Source organism: Camelus dromedarius, chromosome 17, assembly GCF_036321535.1.
Source record: "Camelus dromedarius isolate mCamDro1 chromosome 17, mCamDro1.pat, whole genome shotgun sequence".
NCBI classification, from domain to species: Eukaryota; Metazoa; Chordata; class Mammalia; order Artiodactyla; family Camelidae; genus Camelus; species Camelus dromedarius.
In genome coordinates this window covers 44,736,247-44,763,557 of record NC_087452.1, presented here as the reverse complement: position 1 = coordinate 44,763,557, position 27,311 = coordinate 44,736,247, and the positions used below count along the sequence as shown (strand labels likewise).

The 27,311-nt window shown below is 43.7% G+C and overlaps 1 protein-coding gene across 2 annotated transcripts in view; it reads right to left on the bottom strand.

Moving 5' to 3' along the window:
* Positions 1-27,311, bottom strand: part of GLB1 (galactosidase beta 1) — a 76,143-nt gene that overhangs the window by 28,328 nt on the left and 20,504 nt on the right. For both annotated transcript variants that reach the window (XM_031469831.2, XM_064496801.1), the window contains exons 2-10: positions 26,128-26,297; positions 23,804-23,954; positions 23,366-23,426; positions 22,158-22,252; positions 20,162-20,342; positions 18,070-18,128; positions 16,609-16,730; positions 16,484-16,524; positions 12,115-12,227 (exon numbers count right to left, since the gene is read on the bottom strand). In XM_031469831.2, coding sequence (XP_031325691.1) covers positions 12,115-12,227; positions 16,484-16,524; positions 16,609-16,730; positions 18,070-18,128; positions 20,162-20,342; positions 22,158-22,252; positions 23,366-23,426; positions 23,804-23,954; positions 26,128-26,297 — 993 coding nt within the window. The remainder of the gene's footprint in view (positions 1-12,114; positions 12,228-16,483; positions 16,525-16,608; positions 16,731-18,069; positions 18,129-20,161; positions 20,343-22,157; positions 22,253-23,365; positions 23,427-23,803; positions 23,955-26,127; positions 26,298-27,311) is intronic.

Genomic DNA, 27,311 nt, shown 5'->3' with positions numbered 1-27,311 from the left:
GCAGGAATCATTCACGTAGTTACAGAACGAAAGACTTCAAAACAGAGAGCAGAACTGGTAGAATGAAGGTGACAGCTGAAGACTGGACTGGGGGGAGAAAAGGAAGACAGTACGTGGTGAAACAGCCTCCAGAGGGAGGTAGCCTCTAGTAGGGGAGAAGAAAAAGAGAAAGAAAACATGCTATTTGTGGATTAAATTTCATTGGTATATTAAAGTTCTGTGTCTGTGTTAAATTTGCTGTGGTTCTGTAAGAGCACATTCCTACCCCTTCTTACAAACCCCACACAGAAGTATTTCGGGGCGAAGGGTCCTGACATCTGCCCCTCCAGAGGTTTAGGGCACACACGGATGCGGGGAGGAGCAAATGATGACACAGACAGTGAGCTGTCTACAGGGGCGGGTCTGGGTGTGGAATATACAAGTGTCCTTTGCACTGCTTTTATTCTTGAAACTCTTCTGTAAGTTTGAAATTATTTTTAAATAAAAAGCTACAAAATAAAATCTTATGAAGTAGGTACACACACACATATTTTATATTAATGTCAGAAGAGATGGGTGTGATTCCCAGGTCTTGGAAAAGTCAGTGTCCATCTGGCATCTCCAAGTAGGTTGCACTATCATCTCTCAGGATCCTTATAGCAGTCCGTCTGTCCGTCCGTCCGTCCTTCCTTCCTTCCTCCCTTCCTTCCTCTTTCTCTCACTCTTTCTTTTGGTTTCCCTTTTTGAAACTAATAAAAAAGAAGATAAAAAAGACTTTTCTATGAAAAAGGAACAGTCTCCTGATTCATCATTCTCTTAGTTCTGTTCTTCAGAGGAAACCATCTTAACATCTTTTAATTGCTCCTATTCTTGCTTCTTTTAGTCTCTAAATAATACACTTCTCTGCTATTTCCTGTTTGATCAATTAAAAACCCAACCTTAACTCAAAGGAATTTAGCTCAGTTGTACCCCTCCAGATTCCTCCCTTTCTTGCCAACATGGTGACGTTACCATTTTCAGTTTTTCTCCTGGCCACCTCTGTAGCTTTAAATAATATCCTATACCTTTATTTCTTAGTTCTACCCAACAAAGATATTATCCCTGGTGCCCAAACTTTTAAAGATAAGGTTATTTACATCCTTCTCCAAGCCCTCCTCTCCACTCCCACTTCCAAACCATCAGCTATACGTTGTACATGGTCAAGGTTAAAGGTCTGTCCTATAGCCTCTCTTCATCTGTATACTGACTCTAAATTCAAAACCAGTCAGTGCTGCTCACACTATTACAATGACATAAATATAGCTCTCTGCACAGCTAAGTCATGGATATGTACTAGGATGGCATGCTCTCTCTCTCTCCTGACATTTTTTTTCCCTCTCCCCTGGGGTTTCTAATTGCCTTTCTTTTTTCCTGTCAGCTGTTAGGTTAATATCTCTTGATAACATCTCTTGAGGTTGTCCCAAATCTCCAAAGATGGTGTCTCCAAGCACCCCTTCTCCCGGCTAGAAAACTTCCTACTGGAACCCTCAGTCTTCCTGCTCCAAGGAACCCACATGGAGCACGAAGACAACTTTATTCAACGTACATTCAGGTAACTCTGATGGGGCGCCTAGGTGCCAGTTTTTTACCACTCACAAAGACCCTCATAGCTAGTTATTATATTTCCTTTCTAGAGATGAGATTGAGAAACTTGCTTGAGACTATAAAGAGGGACTTTGACTCCAAGATGGAATCTACGGATCCACCTTGCCTCCTTTTTTGCTGTAACAATAATGGAACAGAAAGTGTCTTCATATGTAATTCCAAAACCAAAAAACCCCACAAAACCTTCTCTCTTCTGCTTTACCTCCCACACCCTTCTCTCATGCACACATAAAGATAAGAGAGAACTTTGTAATTTGCTACTGCCACTTACCAAAAGCACTTTTGGTATGAGCAAATGCTGACAATAATTTTATTTACTGCTTATTACATTCAAACGGATATGACAGAATTTATATAATCATCCTTTCAATATTAGGAGTTAAATTATATCTAGTTTTTGATATTATGAATGATGTTGCAATGAACAACTTCATGTCTACTTGGCATTATCCTTCTTCAGAATTTTTTAAAGAAATAAGGCCCCAAGTGAGAGGTTACTAAGTCAAATGATAGGAGCATTTTATATGATTCTTCCTTTTCTTTTTTTTTTTTTTTTTTTTTAAATGGAGGTACTGGGGATTGAACCCAGGACCTTGTGCATGCTAAGCAGGTACTCTACAACTGAGCTGTCCCCTCTCCTCTGATCTGTGCTTTAATCATACTTTTCAGACCAGTCATAAATACTGCTTCTTACCATACTCATTTAACTGGACAAATTCAACCTAGGAAGCTACTCCTTTCCCAGTGGAATCCAATAGATTCAACGGTGACTGACTTTTGTTTCCCCAAGATCTCTAATGTTTTTATCCATTTGACAAACAACTCTTAACAAGCAAGCACTTTGTGTCAGGTCCTATGCTTGGTACTAAGGATAACAGCAGCCCCTAGTCCAGAGTGAGAAATGTGTGTCAACAAGTTACATTAACACACTAGGAGCAATAGTGTATTCAAGATCTCCACACTATAGTGGGGGAGGTTATAGCTTAAGAGGTAGAGCACATGCTTAGCATGCATGAGGTCCTGGGTTCAATCCCCACTGCCTCCTCTAAAAAAAATAAATAAATAAATAAACTTAATTACCACCCCCCAAAACAAAACAAAAACAAACAAACAAAAAGATCTCTACACTATAAAGTGGTGGCATAGAACACAGTGTGACTGCAGAGATGTGAATCAAAGATGACTCCCCAGAGAAGGTTAACTGAGCTGTGTCCTCATTTTCTGGATGGATAAAGGCAGAGGGACTAGTCTGTGCGGAGGCCAGGAGGTAGAAGCAGCATCTCCTGTAAAATCCACAGAATTAAATGTACTTTCATTTTAAGGCTAGAGAGTCACATAAAACAAAGGGAGAATCGCAAGATGAGGCTTGAGGAAAATAGGGGCCACGTTACGGAAGGCATCCTGACCAGATCAGCGTTTTAGAGAAGTCATTTTGGAAGGCAGACTAGAAAAGCCGAATCTGTAGGAAATGAACTGACTAATGCCACCAGGTGATGTTTTAAAAGACTAACATTCGTTAAGTAATACTTACGTTGTCATCTTTAATTATGCCAGCTCCATGGATCATCAAGAGACAGCTGTGTCTACCCCCTGAGCTAATGTCATTCCAGCCATAAACCAAAGAGAAGACTCAATCGGTCAGTGTAGACTGGTCCTGGGTCAAGTTTCAAACTTCATTAAGATTCTAAAGTCCTGAAAATCATGGTGGCATCTCTTGTCCTCAGTCCCCGCCCAGCCCTAATGACCCCCTCAGGGAATCTTAAGAACCACTCCAATCACCCAGGTCCTCAACTACAACTTGATTAATTTCTGCAGAATGACCCATTTTCAAAAAGCCAGCTGGACTCTCATCTTTGATGGAACCCCTATGAAGAACTGGAACAAAACTCTTAAAAAAATGGGTCTTACATTCATTCAAAAGCATGCAAAAGTAAACTCACCACTGCCCCTCTCAGGAATCAGTAGTGAGGAGGAGGGCACCACTCTACAGTCTACGGCTCATCCTCGAGGTCAAAGTGTTAACCATGTCTGGTTGAATTTTGCCCACACCAAAGAGAATACCTTAAAATGCAAATGTCATGAGCTTTGTCATGCCTGAAGAGTCCTGTGCAAAAGGCCACGTGGAACCTTGTGCAGCCTGATGGGAAATCCACGTCAGTGAAAGAGACTGTCCATCACCACCTGACTTACTCTTGAGATGGATTAAAGAAGAGAACTACTCGACTTTTTAAGTTTTTGGTAAAGGAAAAGAGGCAGGAAGAGCTATACATGGGGATATTTATGATCTTATTTCTTTTCCTTGATGCAAATAAATATTCTAAATACCATCTAACAAACCAGCTAGCTGAACATCTACAAAGTCTCATTAAGAAGGAGCCCATTTTTAAAGTAGTTCATTTCTCTCTTCCAAACCTGAAATATCAAGAAAAGAATAGTTAAGCTTCAACCTGTCATTAACTATTGAATTACAATAGGAAAGAACACATCTGACTCCATATTAGATCTGATACTTTGGCTCTAACCCTGTGCTCTGTTGCCTATGCTTAATCATGCTGGTTCTGCACCTTTTGTAAAAGAATGTTGCCTAGAGCCTGAAATATATAGGACAGTCCATTCTCAAGACTTTGATGTTTAAAGGTATAACATTTCTCCACTCATATAGAGATAGATAAAAAGTTGCAGAACAGAGAATAACATTTGTCTTGTTGGAGGTTTACAGGAACATCATGACCCTAGGAGGACAGCTGCAAGAACAAAGGATTCTGACACCAAGAAGTTTGCAACAACCAATCACACCCCTTCCCCTTCTTAGTATGAAACAAGCCTGAATTCTGACTTAGGGAAGATGGTCTCTAGGACATTAGCCCCCACCTTCTCGGTCTGCTGGCTTTCCAAATAAAGTCATTACTCCTTGCCCAATACCTCGTTTCCAGATTTATTAGCTATCATGCAGCGAGCAGAACTTTGGACTTGGTAACTGAATTACATTAATTTCTGAAGACTCTGTCTCTGTCACAGGTTCATCTTACTGTGCCCACTGGTTAAACACATGGGATTCCCCTTCTCTTGGCCCACTGCCTTCTCACTCAGCTCTCCACGTCGATCTCTCTTGGGCTTCAGCCTCCACTTCCACAGCGACTGCAGACTCTGTGCCTGTCCTAACGACTTCTCCCTGGGGCTTGTCACTCTTAAGTGAGGGGCTCGCCGGACAGACGCCTCCACCTGGATGTCCATCCTGAGCTGAACAAGCCCAGAGCTGAACTTGCTTCCCCACCCCCCTTCCCACCTGTGCTGTCTCGGCAACCTTCTATCTTAGGTGCTGACCCCAGTACCCATCCAGTTATCCAACAAGGTTGTGACCTGGACAAATCTGTGATCCTCATTATTCCTCATACCTGCATTCAGCTAGTTGCCAAATCCTCCCAATTTTACCTCCTGAGTATTTTTCAAATCTACTGCTTCCTCTCCACTTCCTGCTGCCCCTGCCACCATCTCATTTCTAGGTTGCTGAAGCAGCCTCCAAACTCGTCTTCTACCTCCAGAAGTGCCTCAAGGAGGGGGGGTCCTAGCAGTGTGTTCACACAGTCATAGGTTTTTGCAAAATTCGCAAAAGTAATGTGATGTAACCCCGAAAGACTAAGACCCTAGTCTCTTTCTGCTCCAGCTTTCCCGTGTCACACATCCTCTTATGTCAAGAGGCTTTAGGGTGGCTGCAGGGCATCTTTGGGATGCCAAAGGAGAGATGAGGTGAGGGTTTATTTAATGTGGATATAGAATATATTTACAAGAGTCACTGTCACGTCCATGAGTCGGTAAATTATTGCTAACCGATTATTCCTAACGCCCAGTAATGCCAGCTCACTTTTTTTTTTTTTTCGCCATCTCACTTTTAATATGATTGTGCTCTGAGGCACCCAGCCCCAGGAATATGTGGGTTGTGGAGAGGAGACAAGGTTTGAAATGTTATGGGACCAGAACCTGTCTGTAGAAATTTCTTCCAAATATTACCACTCATCCATGAAAGAACTAGAGAGAGGTTCCCCCAGTGTTGATAATAATCCTAAATTTTCATGTAACACTGTCAGTGACAAAATGTGGAGCTTTTCTGGTTTTCTACACTATCAATACTAAAACACACATTTCAGTCAGCCACACTAAAGAGAAAGATTTCCATTCTCTCTCGAGAAAAAGATCAGAAATGGTGTCATCTGAAGAGACAATAAAACAGCACACAGCTGAAAGAACGCAAGGAAAGAAGGACTGCAGAGGTGTTTCAAACGGCTAATAAATCCAAACTATGTTGTTAAGTTTTCTGATGTTTGCTGTTATTTTAATCTTTAAAATATTTGTAATTTGTAATGATTTTTTTCACTCATTTAAATACACATTCACTTTTGTTGCCTCACCCAATATCCCTTCTGAAGTGCTTCTCTGACTAAGTCACTTTCTTCAAGCTCATTAACACAGTATATTCAACAGCCTTACTGTTCCTGGTGAAGGAGGGAGACAGCATCATCTGTACGTTAAGGAGAAAGTGTAAAGGTGATGGTTTACACTGGGCAGGGAGACAAGACCGGGGTATAAAAGGAGAACCAGACACAGTAACAGGTCCAGTCGAGGCGGGAAGAACAAATCCCTGTTCTGGCCAGTCTACACTGAAGTTCACAGTTCTCTTGCCTGTTTCCAGTGCCAGAGTGTGACGGCAGAACGGTCCAAGCCTATGGTCTGTGGAGCAGGGAACCTCAAACAGCAGCACAGAAGGGAGTGGGGGATGACGGTGAAAGACTCTAAAAGCTGTCGATCATAAGAGCCAGGAGAGGTCAAGAAAATATGAGGGGTTGCAGGGGTGGGGGAGAGGCCGAGAGAAGTAGCTAAATATACCGGAGAATAAAAATGTGAGGTTGTACTGAGGCCAAATATAAGATGGTATTTTGCAGGGGAGGGTACAGCTCAGTGGTAGAGCGCATGCCTAGCATGCATGAGGTCCTGGGTTCAATCCCCAGTACCTCCATTAAATAACTAATTAAATAAACCCAATTACCCCCCCAAAAAAGATGATATTTTACCTGTAAATACCTTATTAAAAATCTGATTTAGAGTTTTTTCTATGTTAGGCATAGAAAAGTTCATTATTTCACAAAGAAAACTATTCTAAAAGTAAATCTGCCAGCAATACCACTGCTAGGTGTATACACAAAGAAACTGAAAGCAGGGATCTGAACAGATATTTGTGCCCCAATGTTCAATATAGCATTATTCAAAATAGCCCAAAGATGGAAACAACCCAGGTGTCCATCAGGAGATTGAGTGAGATGAATAGATAACAAATTGTGGTATACAGTCGTCCCTCCGTATCGATACGATATTGGTTTCTGGACCCCTGTGGATATCCAATTCCAGGATGCTCAAGGGACTTCAGTATGTTTGCATACAATCTATGCACATTCTCCCATATACTCTATATTAATTTTTTTTAAACTGCGGATTGAACCCAGGACCTCATGCATACTATGTATGCACTCCACCACTGAGCTATACCCCAAATACTTTAAAACATCTCTAGATTACTTATAACACCTAATACAGAGTAAATGTCAATAGTTGTAAATACAATGTAAATACTAATGCAAAAAGTGGCTTGTATGCAACAAACTGAAGTTTTGCTTTTTGGAACTTTCTGGAATTTTTGTTTTCAATCTGTAGTTGGTTGAATCTGCAGGTGTGGAAACTGTAGAAGCGGAGGGCTGACTGTATACACACAATGAACTATTATTCAGCCTTAAAAAGGGAGGAAAGTCTGACACATGCTACACCACAGATGAACCTTGAAAACATCATGCTAAGTGAAATAAGTCAGACACAAAAGGAAAATATTGTATGGTTCCAATTTGTGAAACATCTGGAAGAGGTAAAATCACAGAGATCAAAAGCAGACCAGAGCTCACCAGCAGCTGAGAGGAGGAGGGATGGGGAGCTATTGCATAATAGTTACAGAGTTTCTGTCTGGGTGGATGCAAAGATTTTGTATGCAGATAATGGTGATGGTTACACATTATGAATGTAATTAATGCTACTGAATTGTACACTTAAAAATGGTTTAAATGGCAAGTTTTATGTTATATATATTTTACCACAATTTAAAAAATTAATCATGTAAGATACCCAAACCCACTGAATTGTGTACTTTATTTTTTGTTTGTTTGTTTTTTATGAGGGAGAGGTAATTGGGTTTACTTATTTATTTGTATTTGGAGGAGGTACTGGGGCTTGAACCCAGGACCTTGTGCATGCTAAGCATGTGCTCTACCACTTGAGCTATATACCCTCTCCCCTGAATTGTGTACTTTAAATGAATGAACTCTGTGGTTTGTGAATTATACCTAAATAAATCTGTTTAAAATTGAATAAATAAACCTAAGGTGGTGTGTGAGATAAAGCAACAGACTGTAAAAGAAGTAAGTCCACAGGCACCCTCATCAAATCAAAGAAATCAGTCAGTAATCTGAAAAGGTAAGAACAATGGGATATTCATGTAAAGAGACAAAAATAATGAAGTATAATGTATGTGGATGCATGCGTTTGCAGTAAGAGCACAAAAAGGTGCATGAAGGATAAATACCATTCCAGGAGGGTGAAACCTCTGAAGGGGAGGGGGAAGAAAGAAGACATGAACTCTAGCTTTATCTGCGATGTATTATTTTCTTGAAAATCAGAAGCACAGATTTCATTATAAATGTGTTAAATCTAGGTACCAGGTACATGGGTATCTGCAACATTATTTTATATATTTAAATTTTTAAAGTATTTTATACTGTAAAGACAAGTATATATCATACTATTTCTCATAAAAAAATAAAAGACCTTTTATAATGATAGTAAAAACATAGACTATTGGGGAATAAACATATTAAGAAGTGAACAGGGACTAATTTTAAGAAAACTTTAAAACAAGAGGGACATCAGAGAAGAATGGAACAGACGGAAAAGTTTTTTCTTGGCTAAGACTCAATGTTGTAAATATCCCTCCTAATTTGATGTATAGACTTATTACAAAATTTATCAAAACATCAACAGACAGCTTTAGTTTTTGTTTTGTTTTGAAGTTGATAAAATAATACCAACGTTTACGGAGAAAAGTAAACTTGTAGGAATAGCCAGGGAAATTCTGAAAGACATTTTCAGACAACAATATCAAGATAGTTCTCTCACTAAATGAAATTCTAAGGGATAATACTTGAGGCAGGAGGAAAGTGATCTGAGAGAGAGAGAGAGAGACTGAGGTACAGGAACACGATGTGCTTCTGGGACACGGGTAATAGACTTTTGTCCCAGACTCTGTATTCATGTATCTGTCTAGTCTATGTCCCCAATAGGATGTATATTAGACAAGTCAAACTAGCACATCCAACTCCAGGTTGTCCCCCACAAACACGGCAACTCCATCCTTCAAGTTGCTCGGGTCAGACACCCCGGAGACACCTTGACTTTGCTCTTTCTTTCACACCACACATCAGAAAATCCTATCTTAGTTCTACTTTCATAACCTGGTCTGGATACAACTAGTCCCCACTGTCTTCACAAGCACAATCGCCTCTCACCTCTTTGGTTACAGAAGGCTTTTAATTCGTTTTCCTGTCCTATCCTTGTCCTGCCTCCCAGAGGCCAGTCTCAACAGAGCAGCCTGAGGACCCCCAACTGCTCTGCTCAACTCTACAGGGGATGCCCACTTCACTCGGGGTAGAAGCCAGTTTTACAATGGTGCTGTGGGGTCAGTTCCCCATTATCCCTGTGACCTCCTCTCCTCCCACTCTCCTCTTCACTCACTGGGCTTCAGCTGTACTGGCCTCCTTGCAAGTTCTTAAAAACTCCCTGCACTTTCCCACCTTTTCACTGGCTGTGTTCTGTGTCTAAGGCTGTCGCCCTGGGTATCCCACAAGCCTCAAGTCTTTGTTCCAAAGATTCAAGCCTGCTAAATATTTGTGGAATTATCTGTAGATATATAAACAATGTGGGTAAAGTCAAACAGTGTCTGAAATAATTATGAAACATAATAATGCCTTAGAGGGTTTTCTTTTTTTGAGTGAACTAGAATACCGGAAATCTAAACCCAAGAGAACTAAACTACATGACATTCAGAGCAATCAGTCAGGAGGAATGTAATTAGAGTGAACGTGAGATAAAGGTTCCTGGTTGTATGAAGGAAGCACAGAGGAGATTAACCTTAAATTACGGTAAGTTAAAACTGAATGTTAAATTTTTTGAGAGGCAGACGTAAAGGAGTGCACACAGTATGAACCCATTTATGTAAAGTCAAAAACAAGCACAGCTAACCTAGGGTGACAGCGGTCAGAAGGAGGTTAATGACTAAAAGAAGCACGAGGGGGTTTTGGGGTGCTCTGCGTTGGTTCCAAGGGTTCACGTTGTATAAAATCACTGAGCTCTACACTTATGAGTTATGTTTTTGGGGGTGGTACATATTTTACAGTCCAATAGGTAATCACTAGAAGAATAAAAATACAGTAAATAATGTCCAAATAAGGGTGAGGTGGGGGGGAGATGAAATAAGGAAAAAAAATAAACAACTTAAAGGAAAGTAATAAAGGGAGGACAAAACAGAGAAGGTGGACAAATCGATTCTTATAAAATAAGATGGTTGAAATGAATCAATGTGTAGCAAGAATTATAATGAATGAGAATGAATAAATGACCAATTTTTTAAAATGTTCAAACTAGATTTTTAAAAATTCAGCTGTATCCTGTATACAAGGAACACATGTTAAAAAAAAAAGATATAAAAGGTTGAAATTAAAGCATTGTGAACGATATACCAAGTAAATACTAACCAGAAGAATGCAGGTTAAGTATATTAGCAGAAGACAAAACAGACTTTAAGGCAAAAAGCATTTTTAGAGGTAAAGGGTTAGCGTATAATGATACTAAAGGATTTGGTTCTTTTTTTCTTTCTGAGGTTTTTTTTTGGGGGGGGGATTTAATTCTAATTTGCACACTAATAATATGGCCTCAAAAACCGACAGAACTACAAACAGAAATACATAAACACAACCTTTCAATAACTAATAGAATAAACTGACAAAAAATTGGGAAGGATATCAAAGACGTCAACAGCCCCATTAATGAGCATAAGCTAATGAGCACGAATTTCAAGGGACTGGTATCACACAGACTACCTTCCCTAGCCTGAATGCAAGTATATCAGAAACCAACAAACTAGAAAAACGCTTATGTTTAAAAATGGAAAAACTCACTTCTGAGTCAAAGAGAATCAAAATAGGCATGTTTAGAAGCAAACGATAATAAATATATTACATACTAAAACTAACGAGATGGCACACTTGCAGTACTTAAAGGAAATGTATAACCTTGAATATCTATGTTCAAAAGAAGAAAGGCTGGATTAAAAAGCTAAGCTTCAAATAAAGGAAGGAAATAATAAAGATAGGAACAGAGAGCTCTGAGACACAGAATGTACATACAAGAGAGAACTTGGGAGCCATCACTCTAAATTCTGCAGAGATTCAACTCATAATAAAAAATAACACGAGCTGGTGAGAGGGTGTAGCTCAGTGGTAGAGCACGTGCTTAGCGTGCACGAGGTCCTGGGTTCAATCCCCAGTATCTCCATTAAAATAAATAATAATTAACAAATACGTAAATATAAAAATAAAACCTAATTACCTCCCCCCTAAAAAAATAACAAATAACATGAGCAACATTTTAACCACACGTCTGAAAATTTAGATGAAATGGACAAACTCTAAGCGTGGTTAAGTATACATCATATTTTTCAATATGGTTTAAAACATTTCATAATATAAATGTTAACCCTCAGGCTTAAATTGAGTCTACAGCATAACTTAAAAGTCCATACCATTTATAGGCAGAAAACCTTTGTTTTTTAACTTCAAAACTCAGGTGACTGAGCAGAAAAACTGTGGTTTTCTTTTTAAAGCCACACAGAGACAGGAAACCCCACCTGGGTGCGTGAGATGCCTCAAAAGGTGACAACGTTAGCAGGACTGAGCAGCTCAGGTGTCAGGCCAGGGGGAATCAGCAAGTACATGCTCCAAACAGAAAAATGAAGCATTGCTGCTGGTTCCCTCCTGCACCGGGCTCCCAATGCCCACACAGTTTCTTCCCTGCACACTTCACCTTTTTATACGGACCCACATTTTCTTACCTTTCATGTAAATAATAGTAACGGCTAACACTTCCTGGACAGAAGACGTGTCTGGACTTACCAGTGTTCTTTTAACCCTTACAACACCAGCAGGTGCTGTTGTTCCAGTTTTATAAGTGAACAGACTAGTGGAGTAACTGGGTGGAACCAAGGCTCAAGGCCAAGTCTAGCGGGTGCCTCCCTTCATTCGTCCTTTGAAACACGAAGGCTCCAGGAAGTAGTCAACAGAGCACACTGAGTCCCGGGCAGGATCCGTCCCAGACCAGCCCCGGCGGCCCCTGCAAAGCACCCACCTTCTTAATAACATCTCGCAGGGCAAAATACTTCTCCGTGAGGTCCCCGGCCTCGCTCAGGGGGGCGTCATAGTCGTAGCTGGTGGGCTGCGCTTGGTAGGGTGTGTTGGCCCCTAGGAGACAAAAAACATGCCCCTAGTTACTACAGAAGGCCCTCCTCAGGGCAGGGGGGCATGAAAGTTCTTTGGGATTCACAGCTCAGCATTGTGGAAGGGAAAAATAAGAGACACCTTAGAGCCAATTGTTAAGGGACACAGAAGTGGCCCCCGCCAAGCACCTTGGAGTCTACAAACACCTTCCCCGTCCACGGTCTCAGCGAAGCTCACAGCTGCGACCCCAGCAGACAGTCCCACCGCTGGACAGCAGGGCATCTGAAGCTCCCCACAAAACCCACTCAACACCTCACAACCAGTGACAGCAGGCCTTAGGGCGTGACCCACGTGTCTGACCGCTAAACCTGCGGTCTGCAATCTTGTTCATGACCTTGAACTGTGTGGCTGAGAAAGGTCAGTGGTGGACACACTGGGCCAAGGATCAGCCAAAAACAACAGAGGGGTTAGCAGACCAAACAAAGGGAGAGATGACTGCAGACACACAGAGCCCACCGAGATTCAAATAGAACCTTAAGGTCTTGGAAATTTCTGCAAAGAGTCAGGGGCGCACTCATTCCTCCGGCCACCTGGAGTGTTGGCTGCTGACGGCTCTTAGACGGGCCCCTCTCTGGTCTTTGGCCTCATCCGAAAAATTTGGTCCCCAAAGGGCCATCCCAGCTTCAGATCTCCCTTTAGCATCAGCTGAGTCACTCTGAAAACTGCACCATCACCCAACTTCTCCCTCTGCCCAATCCTGACTGTCACGAATGTTGCTCTGGGGAGCACACATCCCAGTAAACTTCCTACTGGGGAATCTCAGAGTCTTTCCCAGGGAATGCGACCCACAACAGGGACTAATACATACTGTTAATTTTGTGTGGGTATAAGAATACTAGAGAAGCGAGTGGCTTTGCAATTACTGTCCAAGGGGCACAGTCCAGATCAGAGGCCCCCAGGCTTGTCACCAGTGATGTTCACAGGCAGGAGGCGGTCTGCAATCTCAGGCAGGCACCCTGTGTCAACACTGAGACAACCGACCCAGGGGTGAGAGTCACATGGAGAGCTGGTTAAAGACACTCCCGAGTCCCACCGGGGATTCTGATTCAGCAAGGCTGGGACAGGACCTGAGACTCTGCATCCCTAAGCCTCCCAGGTAAGGCTGATGCTGCCTTCTGGGGACCAGCAAGGCTCTGCCCCAGCCTTTTCTCTTCTAGTCCAGAGAGCATTTTACAATGCCAGTGTGTGAGTGATTAAAGTTATTCTAGGATAATCATATCCAACCTAATTTCTAAGTAACTGAGGCATGAAATTTGATAGTTCACTACGATTTTGTAATGAATTCCTTCGAGTGACCCCACAGCTCAGAAATGATGGGGCCAGCACCTTGGGAGACCCTCCTGGTGGTGGGGTTGACAGAAGAACGAGGCTGAGGATCAGGTCATTTTGAAAGACCTGAACCACATAACCAATCAAACTGATCCAATCATGTTACTTTTCCCCCATTTATTACTCAGAGGCTGTGGCTACCAGCAGATCTGCCTGCCTCTGGGAACACATATGTCAAAGCACATCCTTTGCTGTGAGATGCAAAGGAAGGTAAAACCACATCCCTTGCGGCAGGGAGCTCACCTTCTCCTCGTGGGCCCTCCCCTAGCTCTAATGTGGCAGTGACCTTAGACTGCGGGCATCCTGGAGGAAGGCAAGGCCTTATTTACCCAAGGCCCTTGCAGAATCAGGTACCAGGAGGAGCTCCAGGAGGGATTGCGGGGTTGAGCTGAACGAGTGTGACTTTCAGAAACACATTTTACAGGCCAAGGGAACCCAGGCTGGGATGCCAGCCAGGAGGGGAACAAGACAGACTAGAAAACTAAGTCTGTGCCCTGGTTCTACCTGCAGAATCTTTCTCTGGATGTTTCAGGCCATCCAGAGACACGGGGCAGCGTCACAGGCAACCGGTGCTAACTCTAGCCTCCTCTGGCCACGTCAGGGAGGGTGAGGTAGGAAGGCAAGAGAAACAGCAAGACGTCCTGCACATCTGTGTGAGAAGCAGAGGACGGCCTGGCCCCACAGGAGGCCCTCGCCTGGGCACAGGGTGGTGCACCCACCTGCACAGCAGGGCACCTACCTTGGGGAGGACAGGTGATGAGCTGCCCCGGCCAGAGGTTTTCTCCCCTGCTTTCCTCTGGGAGGCCAGCCTGAAGCCCAGACACTAAAAGGGACACAGACTGGCCCTCCCTCACCTCTGCAGAGACACTAGGCAACAGGGCAGGTCAGACAGGCCCACAAACACGGGAGGGGCTGGTTTAGGGGCCGGAACAGAGGCCTTGGGCTGCAAAGCATTATCCAAAGGGCGGTGACCAGCTTTCTAAGGCCCGAGTTCAAGTCGAGGCTCCACTCCTGGCCAGTTGAATGGGAAACACATGGACATTTGTTGGACCCTGTTTTTCTTACCTGTAAAGTGGGCCCATACTCCCCAGCCCAGGTGAGGCTGCTATGAGGACTGAATGGGAAAACAGAGGCAAGAAAGAGACTTTTATTGTTTATGGCGGGGTCAAGGGCAAGGGAGTGGATTAAGGACAACTTCTGTTTTCTGAGTGGTAGTTTTTATACGTCTAAGTTTTAAAAAAGAAGAATGTATTGTCTGCAATAAAATAATAGGATATAGAAAAAAATTGTATCATGAATCGGAAAGGTTAAAAAAAATCAGTCTTTATTCCTGGCTTGGATGACTGGTCGTGGGTCTATGGATGGAAGCTAGGTGGAATCCCCACCTACTGAGTGAAAAAGGCATCACAAAGTTTGAAGTGTTTCTAACGGGAAGACAGACACAGAGATGCTCGAACTTCAGTTACCAACTTCAGCACACACCTATTTTTTAAGAAATGATGGAGTTTGGCAACAGCTCCCTTTCTTGGCTCTAATAACAACAATAATATTAGTAATACTTGGAAGCAAAGTCTTCTCCTTGACTATCCCACCCTGCACAAAAGATGAGCAGTTCAAAGAAGAAACCTCATTAAGAGCCAACAGTACCCAGTTACAGATCCTAGGGGACTGAAGCCCAGTTAGGCCTCCAAAACTCAGTGGGAGGGCATCCTCAGTGATTCACAGAGGAAAATGCAAAGGTGGAGAGAGGTGGGGAATGAGGCTTAGAGAAAGGCCAACATAGGATGCTTTGTCTTTGCAAAAGTCAATGGCAACAAAGAGAATTTTGTCATAATTCTTTCTACCAAAAAAAAAAAAAAAAAGACCATATAAGAATGTAAAATGATGCAGATGCTTTGGAAAACACTACGGCAGTTCCCCTAACTCTAAATGCTGAGTTAGTTACCATATGAACCAGCAATTCCACTCCCAGGTATAAAGCCAAAAGAACTGAACCAGGGATTCAAACAAACACTGAACACACCCGTGTTCATAGCAACATTACTCATAATGGCGAGAAGTGGGGAACTACCCAGACGTACATCAGTGGATGAATGGATACACACAATGTCCACACAGGAGAATATTATTCAGCAACAGAAAGGGATGAAGCACTGACACACGCGACCACGTGGACGGACCTTGAGATTATGCTAAATGAAAAAGGCCAAACACAAAAGACCACATATCGTATGGTTCAGTTTCTAAGAGATGTCCAGAACAGGCAGACCCATAAAGACAGAATAGACTGGTGACTGCCGAGGGCTGGGAGGAGGGAGAGTGGGGGAGTTCTTGGGTAATGAAGGTTTCTCTCTAGGGGTAATGAAAATGTTATGGACTTAGATGGTGGTAACGACTGCACAACTTTGTGATAACTAAGTACCATGGAATCGTGTACTCTAAAATCATGAATTTTATGGTATGTGAATTATATCTCAACAAAATATTTTTTAAAAAGAAAGAAAGAAAAAAGACCAGAATATACGAACAAGTACACTATAACTAGGGACTATGACCTGCTCAACTAGCTGGAGTTAACACAAAGTTTCTCCCCAGTACCTCCACCAAAAGTAATAAACAGAGAAACCTAATTACCTCCCCACCAAGAAATTAAAATAAGAATAAAATTTAAAAAATAAAGTTTCTAAATGCACAAATTATGTCCCTTAAAAAATTTTTTTAAAGAAAAGTGATTTTTAAAATTATATAGGCAATTCTTATATATTAAAAACATTTAGGAGAAAACAAAAACAGAAAATAACAGTCATCCGTAAGCAGACCCCCTAAAATCAAACACCAGAAACATTGTAGCATTAGCTTCTATGAGCAGGTAGGTGTTAGGTTGCTCTTACCGTTCCAATAGCCAAAATTGGTGCCCCCCATAAACATGTACCTACGAGGAAATGAGAACAGACAGTACTTCAGTAGGAGCCCGCAGGTATGGGGGACACCCTCCCCTCCGAACCCGAACACTCACAAGTTCACATTCGCCCCTCGGGCAAGCATATCTTGGAGGGAAGAAGCCACCGCTTTGGTACTGACTACTGAATGAGGCTGGCCCCAGTGGTCTAACCAGCCAGTATAGAATTCAGAATTGATCTAAAAAGAGAAAGGACATGGAGTTTAGGACCTTTAAATGCTGGGCTTCCTGGTAACTGCTGTCCTAGGTTCTCCACTGAGGAACAGGTGAGCAGCAGAGCTGTCAATCACTGCTTTACCCAGCGCTGGGGGACCAACAGGGACTTCCCAGAGTTCAGCAGTACCCCAATTCAAGTCTCAGGTGCCGACAACACATGTGTTCCTGAAAAGTTGTACCTGCCTCAAAATTTTGTGAACCAATCCCCAGTTTAAACATGGGAGGAAAGTTGGTTGGATGAAAGAATCAGATGTTAAAATATTTTCATTAACTAATTCGCTCCGAATTCTCATTTGGTGTGAATCCATATTTTCAGATCTCAGATTGACTTAAAGAGAGGGAGACTTGTCCAGACATTCTGCCAAGCAGGCCCCAAGCACTTCATGTTTCTGTTGGACTTGACCCTGCCAAGCCCTCGGTCTACAGAAGGAAAAAGAGATCTGGACATGTTCTGGGGCTTTCTCGTCTTGGACTCCAGGAAATAGCTCCACCCAGAGTCTGTGAAGGCCGGTTCAGAAGCTAGGCTCAGAAAAGGTTGTTTTGTGTGAAGGTTTGTACACAGGCAGGGCAGCCTGACCTGCTGCAGAGAAGGCACAGGACACAACCCCTGAAACTGGGCGAGTGACAGTGACAATTAAGCACAGAGAGTGATACACTCATGGGCTGGGCACACCTGCCAGGACCTCCACCTCCCAGCCACCTGCCCACATGGAGCCCTGTGACTCCCAGGGCAGCCAGCAAACCCACATCCCCACGTCACTGGTTGCTTGTCAGAAATGCAGAACTTCAGTCCCCATCCAGACCCAACAGATCAACATTTGCTTTTTAGCAAGATTCCCACATGATGTGTGGGCACATCGGAGATGGAGAAGCTCTGTCACAAAGAGCTTTCAAGAAACACAGACCTGAACTCGGGATCCCGGCCCTGCCACTCACCAGCTGTACGACCCCAGGCAAGTGACATGTTGTCTGAGCCTCACTGAAAATGGAGCGATAACACTACTTCTGAGAGCCGTCACGGGGACCAAATGCGGTGAAGCACGCGAAGCCTGACCTCGGCGGGACGTTCACCTGAGTTCCCATTCTGTCCCTCCCCCTCTGGTGTAGGTCTCAGGTTCAAGTGGGAACACTGCTTCTGCTGTCACCCGTGTGTCCCTACGGTCCCACCAGCGGCTGACCTCAGACCCGGAGAGACCGAAGCTGCACGCCCACCGCCCACGGCGGGTGGCCGCTCTCCCCCAACAGCGGCCCTGAAGTGAGCACAGGTGGACAGTCTCTCCACATCTAACCCCCGATTCTCACCAAGGGTCCCTTGGGCTCAGTCTTCCTCTGGATTAGGAAAGCATTTGTGATGTTGGTACCTGAAAAATCAGAGAGTGAGAAGAAAGGTCAGTCATGGGGATGCCCAGGTGTTAAATAAAAAGACCCCTCAGTAGGACTTGAGCCCCAGGCCCCCGCCCTTCTGCCTCCCACACGCCCATGGGCCTGGCACACCTCCAGGCTAGCATCAGGCAGAGACTCAGACGGTCCGTTTGACAGATTGTGGGGACCACAGAATGTTGCTTGCTCTGTGACGCTGCCCGTGGCCTCTCCCGGCTGCATTCCCTTGGGAGGTCACCACGTATAGGCCATGTGCTTCCTCTGGCTCCCCAGTGCCTGGACACATGTCTGGTGTGTGTCTCAGTTTACTCGAACATCTGGTTGACCCAGATGCCCCCTACAGGATGGCGCTGCCTTGAACATACTCCCTTGTAGCCACCAAGGCACCACATACATAATAGTGCCACAAATATCAGCCACTTAGTTAGCAAATCAAAGGGATGAATGTGCTTGAATTATGTTTAGCCCCGAATGATGGAGTACACTCTAAATCTGAATTCGTATATCACCAGCCATTCCCGGCCACTTGCTCTCAATTTTTTTCCTCTGAAATATTCCATTAGGATGCCTGGATCTTGTCTTGCTTCCCACGTCTTCTGTTCCCCCGTCCTCCTCCAGGAAGAGAAACGGTTTCTCCAAGGAGAGGTAATGGGCTGCCTTACATCAGTGAAAGAGTGCGCGTGAACAGACTCTCTCCAGCCACAGCAGAGGACCCCCGGCCCCAAACTGCATGATCCAGTTCCCGCAGGGGGTGTCCCAGAGTGGAAAGGACACCAGCCAAGTCTCCAAACAACCCCTTGCTCTTGGACAGACCTTGGGCTTCTCTGGAAGGCCAGCTTTCAGGAGAGAAGGCGCTGTGAAACATTAGGTGGGCTCCAAATGCTGCTCTCGGGAGTCTCTCCCGGGGTCTGGCCCCAGGCAATGCCCCTCTTGCACACGAATGAATGAAGCCACCACAGCCCCACCTGCCCAGGTACTCCGGCCATGCAGCGTCTGTCCTTGAACCCACAGCAGCAATCATGCTGTCATCCCACATACAAATGATGCTTGCAACAAACTTGTCGTCATCTTCAATGTGTTCCTCCCGACAGAAAAGTGCTGTGGTTTTTCATCACTGTGTTGGCAAAGGTGCCAGAGCAGGAGGAAACCAGGCTGCCACTTCCTGTGCAGGTCTCTGTAGATGTGTTACTTCAGCACCGGATGCTCTGAGCAGTGTACCATGTTTCTAGAAACCCCCAACTCACTGGAGCTTTAAAAATGCGACTCCAGCCTTCTGTACATCCTTCTCATGAGAAGGCAGTGCTGGATGTGCATTTTATTCTTCAGACGGGGGAACAGCAGAGTCTCTACGCTACTTGAAGGGCTGGTCTTTTTTGGGAGGTGGGGAAGGGGTAATGTTTTATTTTGAAATAATTTCAAACTTATAGAAATGCTCTGAGAACAGTACAAAGAACTCATATTCCCTTCGCCCAGATTCCCCAGTTGTTAACATTTTACCACATTTATTTTATCTGTTTTCCCCTCTCTCTATATAAATATATATATACAGGATGGCCCTTTACCCCTAAATACTTCAGGGTGCATTCACTAAGAGCAAGGGCATTGTTAAAAAATAATAATAATACAATGATAAAAAACAGGAAATTAACATGGACAGAATACTATTATCTAATCTAAAGACTTTATTCGAAGATTTCAATTGTCCCAATAGTGTCCTTTAAAAAAAAAAAAAAGGGAAAAAAGTCCAGGATCATTTTCAGGACAACACTGCACTTAGCTGTCATGTCCATTATGAAAGCTGCTCTCAACTGAAACAAAGATCTCTTAACGTCATCACAGCCGGAAGCATCCCAGCCAGGCTTTCCTGTGTGGGACCTCTGCACCTGACACAGCACGTAACAGGTCAGGCAAGATAAAACCACCTCCAGCCGGTCACAGTTCTCAGAGTGATGCATTATTCAGAAAGAAGCGGAAGTGACAGGCGAGTTCCCTGCACTCCAGGGCTGGCACCAACCTGCTCCGAAGTCCACCGTGGCGTAGAGTCCCTGCAGCGTCCCACACTTTAGGAACTGCTCGTGCGCCCCGTCAGTGGTGAACAGAAGCACTTTCTCACCCAGGTAGGAGCGAAAGTGACTCTGCAGGAAACGCAGGTAAGTGTAATCACAGGCAGAATAGCTGCCGTATTCATTTTCAACCTGCAAATTACAAAAGAGGGCGGGGAAGAAATCAGGAGATGCCAACGTCGTCCCTCGTCCCTCGTCCCTCGTCCCTCGAATGCAAAGCTTTTGTTGGGAGATGACAAGGCTTAGTCACTCCCCCAAATATCTCCACCACTCAGTCCTCAAAACTCATTTTCCAAAAAGCAACACAGCATAAAACGTACCTTCTATTTACTAACCATCCCCCCAACCCCAGAAATAACAAGCAGAAAACAACCAACATGTTAGTACTTGAACGGTAGTGACATTCTCCCCTATAGCAGATAATGGAAACTTTCAGCATTACATAACTAATACCGTCTCAGGGCAGAAACATTTAGAAAATGAAGAAAAATGAAAAGAAAATGGGAAAATCATCTGTTAATAATTCTGTTACCCAGAGATAACCACTGTAAGCATTTTGGCATGGTCTTCTAGATTCTTACACAAACACATGCACATCTTTGTTTTTCGTTGTTGTTGTTGTTTTGTTTTAGGGCAGGGAGGTAATTCGGTTTATTTATTCATTTTAATGGTGGTCTTGGGGATTGAACCCAGTACCTTGGGCACGCTAAGTGCAAACTCTACCACTGAGCTATATGCTCCCTGCCACGCACATCTTAATTATATACAAATAATACACAGTAATTGTTCTCTGTCCTCAAAACTGGCATCATATTATATGCACCAGTTATAATGTTACCTTTCTCCTTAATACATTCTGCAAAATGTCCCTTGGAATAATCAGGGAAGTTATAAACCATCAATTACTGGGTTCCCTACTGTCAAACGTTCAGGGTGTTTCCCATTTTGCACTCAATAACCGATGTTCTGTTTGTGCTCAGTAGCGACTGTGGTTTTCAATCAGGAGCTATTTTGCCCTCCAGGGGACATCTGTCTGGAGAATTTTGAGGGTGTCAACTAGAGGCAGGTGTGCTGCTGACCTCTAGCGAGCAGAGGACAAGGGAAGCTGCCAAACATCCTACACGGTCAGTCTCCGTAACAGAGTTGTCGGATGCAAGCAGCAGTGGTGCTCAGGATGGGAACCCCTGCTCTGAAGCAAGAATTCTCAGTGGGGCAAAGAGCATCCCTAAGTAAGTGAGAACTGATTCTTATAGGATTAAACAAACAAACAAAAAACCTGGGGGTGGGTATAGCTCAGTGGTAGAATGAGTGCTTAGCGTGCACGAGGTCCTGGGTTCAATCCCCAGTATCTCCATTAAAAATATAAATAAAAATAAACCTAATTGCCTCCTTCCTCCCAACACACACACACACAAAATAAGCAATAAATAAAGGGAAATTAAGTTAAAAACTGAAAGTGATTTAGGGAGAAGCAGAGACTGAAAAACCAGGGAAACAGAAGAAAACCTGAGATCAAGAGAAATGAAGAAGACCCCGTTTGTCGTGCTGACACACCCAGTTCCAGCCTTGGAACCTGCACACAGGAAAATAGGCTCCTAAAACCTTAACCTGTACAAATTTATATATAATAATGTGTGTCTGTTAATCCCAAACTCCTAATCTATCCCCCAACTTTTCCCTCTGGCAACTACAGTTTGTTTTCTATGTCCATGAGTCTATTTCTGGTTTGTAACTAAAATTTGTTCTTTGTTTTTTAAATGGAGGTACTGGGGATTTAACCCAGGACCTCATGCATGCCAAGCGTGTGCTCCACCACTGAGCTATACCCTCCCCCAGTATTGCCTCTTAAAGAAACAGACAAAAGAGGCTCATGCCTGCTTCACTGCCACATGTAACGTGGGTGGATGGAAACCTCCCCCAGCTGCCCGGGCTCTTCTCCTCCATTACCTGCACGCTGATAATTGGCCCTCCATTCTGGTAGAGGAGGGGTTTCATCTTGGGCAGAAGGACTTTCAACCACTTCTTCACGGACGCAAGGTAATCTGGAAAACAATCAGATTTAACACCATCACACACCTTTCTCTACAAGGAGACACAGCCTGTCACCTGGGGGCTGGCAGCAGAGATCAGATAGACTGGATTCAACAACTACCTTCTGAGATGGGGGGCAACAGTCACTAAATGTCTGATGAAAGTTGTCCTGCCAGGTTGAGCTCTCAGAGGACAGGGACCAGGGGGCCAGGTACCCGTCCCTGCCACTAGGACAAAAAGGCTGCAGCACAGGAGGCATCCACCAACACTTGCCAAATGAAGAAATAGGTGACAGAGTGACGCCTCCTTCTCTCTGTCACAGTAGAGTTTTTTTTTTAAGTTCTTATCAATTATATATTTACAATGTGCAATGGGGAAAACAGAGTACACACTTCATAAAGTTGTCGTAAGGATTAAATGAGATATGTGGAAAGACACTAATGATGCACCAAGAGTGCAAACTGTAAGACTTGCACACCAAGAAGGAAACGCACCTGGAGCATCCTGCACCAGCCTCTTACATGGCAAACTTAAGCCGCGTTAGCTGCTCTTAGGACCAACTTCCTCACCGAGAGAAACCCAGGTCTTCAGGAGATAGAAATGCAGCTAAATAGGACCTTCTGATTGACAAGGGTTTACAGCTAAAATAATTTTTAGTGGTTTAAAAAGACAGGGGGGAATAATCTATCGTTTGCAGATCCTTCTGTAAAAGTAGACAAAGGAATAGAAGGCATCGCAGAAATCCGGTGAAACCCAGTGACACCATTCCAGTGACACCATCCCAGAAACTACATCCGCCATTCTGGTCAGCTGGAAGTCACCCCTGGCCAAGTGATACACTAACAGTGGAGGCAGAGAAAGCATGGAAGTCAACTGGTCAACGGCAATCAGGGCCCAGTGCCAATTCAAAGAGTCACCAGTGTCTCTGTGAGATCCAGTCAAGTCGTTGGTGGAAGCCTTCAGTCCTGCACACTCAGTGTCTGGACAATGACTCACACTCACTCTTTGGCTAAACTTTCAGAAGTGTTCACACAGGGGCACCCCAGCCTCCAAAATCCCCAATCCTTTTGATATAAATTATCTAAGCTTTCTTAAATTCTCTTAAGACATCCAGAACAACTTACCTGGATCAGAAGAACGGAGAACAATAGATTTTTTCTCTAATAGCCAAGCAGGTAATCCTCCCTAGGACAGGGGAAAAAAAGAGAAAAAAAGAGGAAGCCATTAAAAGATCTTGGGGGACACAGAAATTACTATTAACAGTGAGGGAAAAGAAGAAAAGTGTCATGGAGACAGGGTATTTGAACTGGGTTTTCTGGTCTGTACTCAGGGAAACTAGAAATTGTAAACACAGTAAAAATAAGATCACTTTGCATGGATGCAACATTTTGACAATCAAAGCCTTTTAGATAGATTACGCCACTTAATCTCACAACTACCCTGGGAGGAGGACAGAGCCCACACCATGAACCGTTTTTGACAGATGAGGAAACTGACTTCCGGGCGTGCGCATCTCTGCCTTCTGACCCTGCCTGTCACGAGGCCAGCCGAGCCGCACTCACCATGTCCCACTCCGCACAGATGTAGGGTCCAGGCCGCAGGATAACCAGCAGCCCCAGCTTGTGCGCCAGCTGGATAAAATGTTCCACATCGTGGTCCCCGGTGAACAGGTACTGTCCTGGCTTGGGCTCGTGGAAGTTCCAGGCCACATACCTGCCAAGACACACACACAACCCCTTCCTGGGAACAGCTCAAAAATCCAGGTGTCCTATGTTCATTTCCGAACAGTCTTGAGAACTCTAAACCCACAGGACACACAGACATCTGCCTTTGGCAGCCTCTTGGGAAAGAAGCCTGGTCTTGAGTTTTCACAGAAGCTACCAAGTGAATCAAACTCGTGGGAGACACTTTTAAGTGTGTGATTCACAAAGAGTGCCCCTTCCTAGTTAATGCTTGACTTAAAAAAAAAATTATATATATATATATATATATGGGGAGAGGGTACAGCTTAGTGGCAGAGCTTGAGCTTAGCATGCGCGAGGTCCTGGGTTCAATCCCCAGTACCTCCATTAAATACATAAATAAATAAATAAAAACCTAATTACTTCTGTATTTTTTTTAAATACAGAGTTACATGGACATGCATTACTATTATGTAAAAATTACATAAGCCTGTGTAAGCCTTAGGAAAAATGAAAATATCTGTGCTAAAGTGATTAACAGTATACTAATTTTTTGAAAAATACTTTTTAATAAAAATGGAAAAATCTCCAACCCCTATGTCGTGCCGATAAAAGATTTTGTCAGGAAGTGCAAGAAGGAGGTAAAATAACAAAAACTCCCACCAGCTCCCCCCGGCATCCTGCAGCAGGAAACACAAATTGAAATATGAAGCCACCCACTGCCATCATAAAGGTCTCTTTGATGACCTCTGGCTTGTGTCCTTTTCCCGCAATACCCTGGTTTTACGGTTCCCTGGAACATACAGTCTTGTTTCAACTTACTGCTGAAACTACAGACAGGTCCAAGTGGCCTTGGAACCAGAATTACAATCGGGATTCTCCCCTAAACTACCTGTCTGGGGAATCTGCCTCTGGGTTTTTTCTCACCCTTTACCTTTGAAAAGTTATCAGCAATCCACATCAGCAGTGCAAAAACCAGAGTGGCCAGCCACCCCAGCTTCCTTCTCACTTAGTCAACTTGCAACAGCAGAAGAGAAGAGATGAGGAGATATAGTTATTGGGGTAATACTGTAACCCTGGGCTACAGAATCACCCCAGCAGAACCACAAAGACAGACGAGGTTTCAGGAATCTACCTAACAAGGCATAACTCCCTAGGAGCTGAGAGAGCTATCGCTGCCTAGAAACACAAATCCCAGCTGGACCTCTGGCCAAAAATACGTGCCTGGGCAAACTGCAGTTTCACCAGTTGTGAATGGGACTGGGGACCTTGGAGAAGGGGTGTCATCCATGTAATGTGCCCTGCACACAGCAAACAATCATTGTTACTTGCTTTCGCCTTTTATTTTTCTTAATGGAGTAGAGTTGATTTACAATGTTGTGTTAGTCTCAGGGGTACAGCAAAGTGATTCAGATATATATATATGTACATATATATATATATGTACATACATATATATGTATATATACATATATATATATGTACATATATATATGTATATATACATACACACACACACATATATATGTGTATATATATATATTCTTTTTCATATTCTTTTCCATTATAGGCTATCACAAAATATTGAATATAGTTCCCTGTGCTCTACACTAGGCCCTTGTTGTTTCCCATTTTCTTTTTTTAGGGGGAGCGGTGGTTAGGTTTACTTATTTATTTATTCTTTTAATGGAGGTACTGGGGATTGAACCCAGGACCTTGTGCATGCTAAGCACCCGCTCTGCCACTAAGCTATACCCTCCCCACCTTGACCTTGCTGTTTACCTATTTTATACATTGTAGTTTGTATTTGCTAATCCCAAACTCCTAATTTATCCCTCCCCTCCTTTCCCCTTTGGTAACCATAAGTTGGTTTTCTATGTGAGCCTCTTTCTGTTTTGTAAAATAAGTTCATTTGTAGATTCCACATATAAGTGATAGCATATATTTGTCTTTCCCCCCTTTGCCTTTTTAAGCTGATACTCGTTTTATGATTTCTGGTGACAAAACTCAAGGTTGGAAGAAGCAGCTATTGTCTGAAGAAGGGCCAGTCATGACAAGGTGATCCCGGAACACCAGGCTATGCCGGTCCCTGTTCTGAGCAATAGGACAGCCGCGCTGAGAGATGCAGCCATGCCCCTCCACACCCCTCCCCCAGCCAGGTGTAAGCATCCAGGCTGGGGTGAGCTCAGAGCCCTCCTACTTACATCTGGATGGCGTTCAGCCCAGCCATCTTCATCTTTACCAGCCGGTCCTTCCAGTACATGCGGGGCACGCGGAAGTAGTGGATGCTTCCTGAGATGTAGCGGAACGGCTGGCCATCCTTAAGGAAGCGGTTGTGGCTGTAGTCGATCTCAAACGTCCTCTGGGAGGCGTTCTACAAAGCAAGATAGGACCACGTGAGAACTTGCACCTCCTGCATTTGAGAAGCAGATTTTTTTTTTTTTAATTTAAGTACTGTCAGTTACAACGCATCAATTTCAGGTGTCCAGCACAATGGCCCAGTCATGCATATATATACATGTATTTGTTTTCATATTCTTTTTCATTAAAGGTTATTACAAGATATTGAACATAGTTCCCTGTGCTATATACAGCAGAAACTTTTTTTTTTTTTTTTTTTTTTTTGTGGAAGCAGATGCTTTGGCAGTGGCAAGTGATTCCCTACCCCTTAAGTTTGTGTATGTGCTGCTGGAGTTAATGTCAGCTTCTGGGCTATAAAACAAACCACGGCTGAGTCAGGGCGAGGAGGACCCCTGTGCAAGATTCCAGAGGACGGCACCAATGTGACAATCAGTGGCTAAGATGCAAAAGTTACGTTCCCAAAGAGAAAACCCTGCTGCAGGTGACTTTTCTTGTGGTGTGGTAAAAACCAGTGTACTGGGGACACTACACACACACACATACACACATCCTGTCCTCTGTGGCTGTGACCTGCCGGAGCACTGAGTGTACTTCAACAGGAATGTCACTGAGCTCAAATAAACAGATGAGCAGTCGGAAGCCCTGAAGCCTCACCCACGGTGACGGAGCATCCCTCTCTAATCCTCCGCCTCTTCATCCATAAACACGCGGGATGTCAGAGTAAACAAAACTGAAGGCAGTATCAGCGACCCAATTTGTGAGCCATGACTGCAATCTGGCACTTTTTTTTTTTTAATGTCAAAGCTGGCACTTTTTTTAATTGAAGAGAATAGAAAATATCACCATACTGCACATAGTAAAGACAAGTATTATTTTATGAAACTTTTGTTAATATATACATATAAAGAGTTGCATATGGATGGGTGTGTGTGGGGTTGTAATGTAAGATGTTATTTCTAGAAATCAAATCAAATTTCTAGAGACACTGTCTGGACATAAGTTCAGGAGTTGAAATGCTACTGGGATT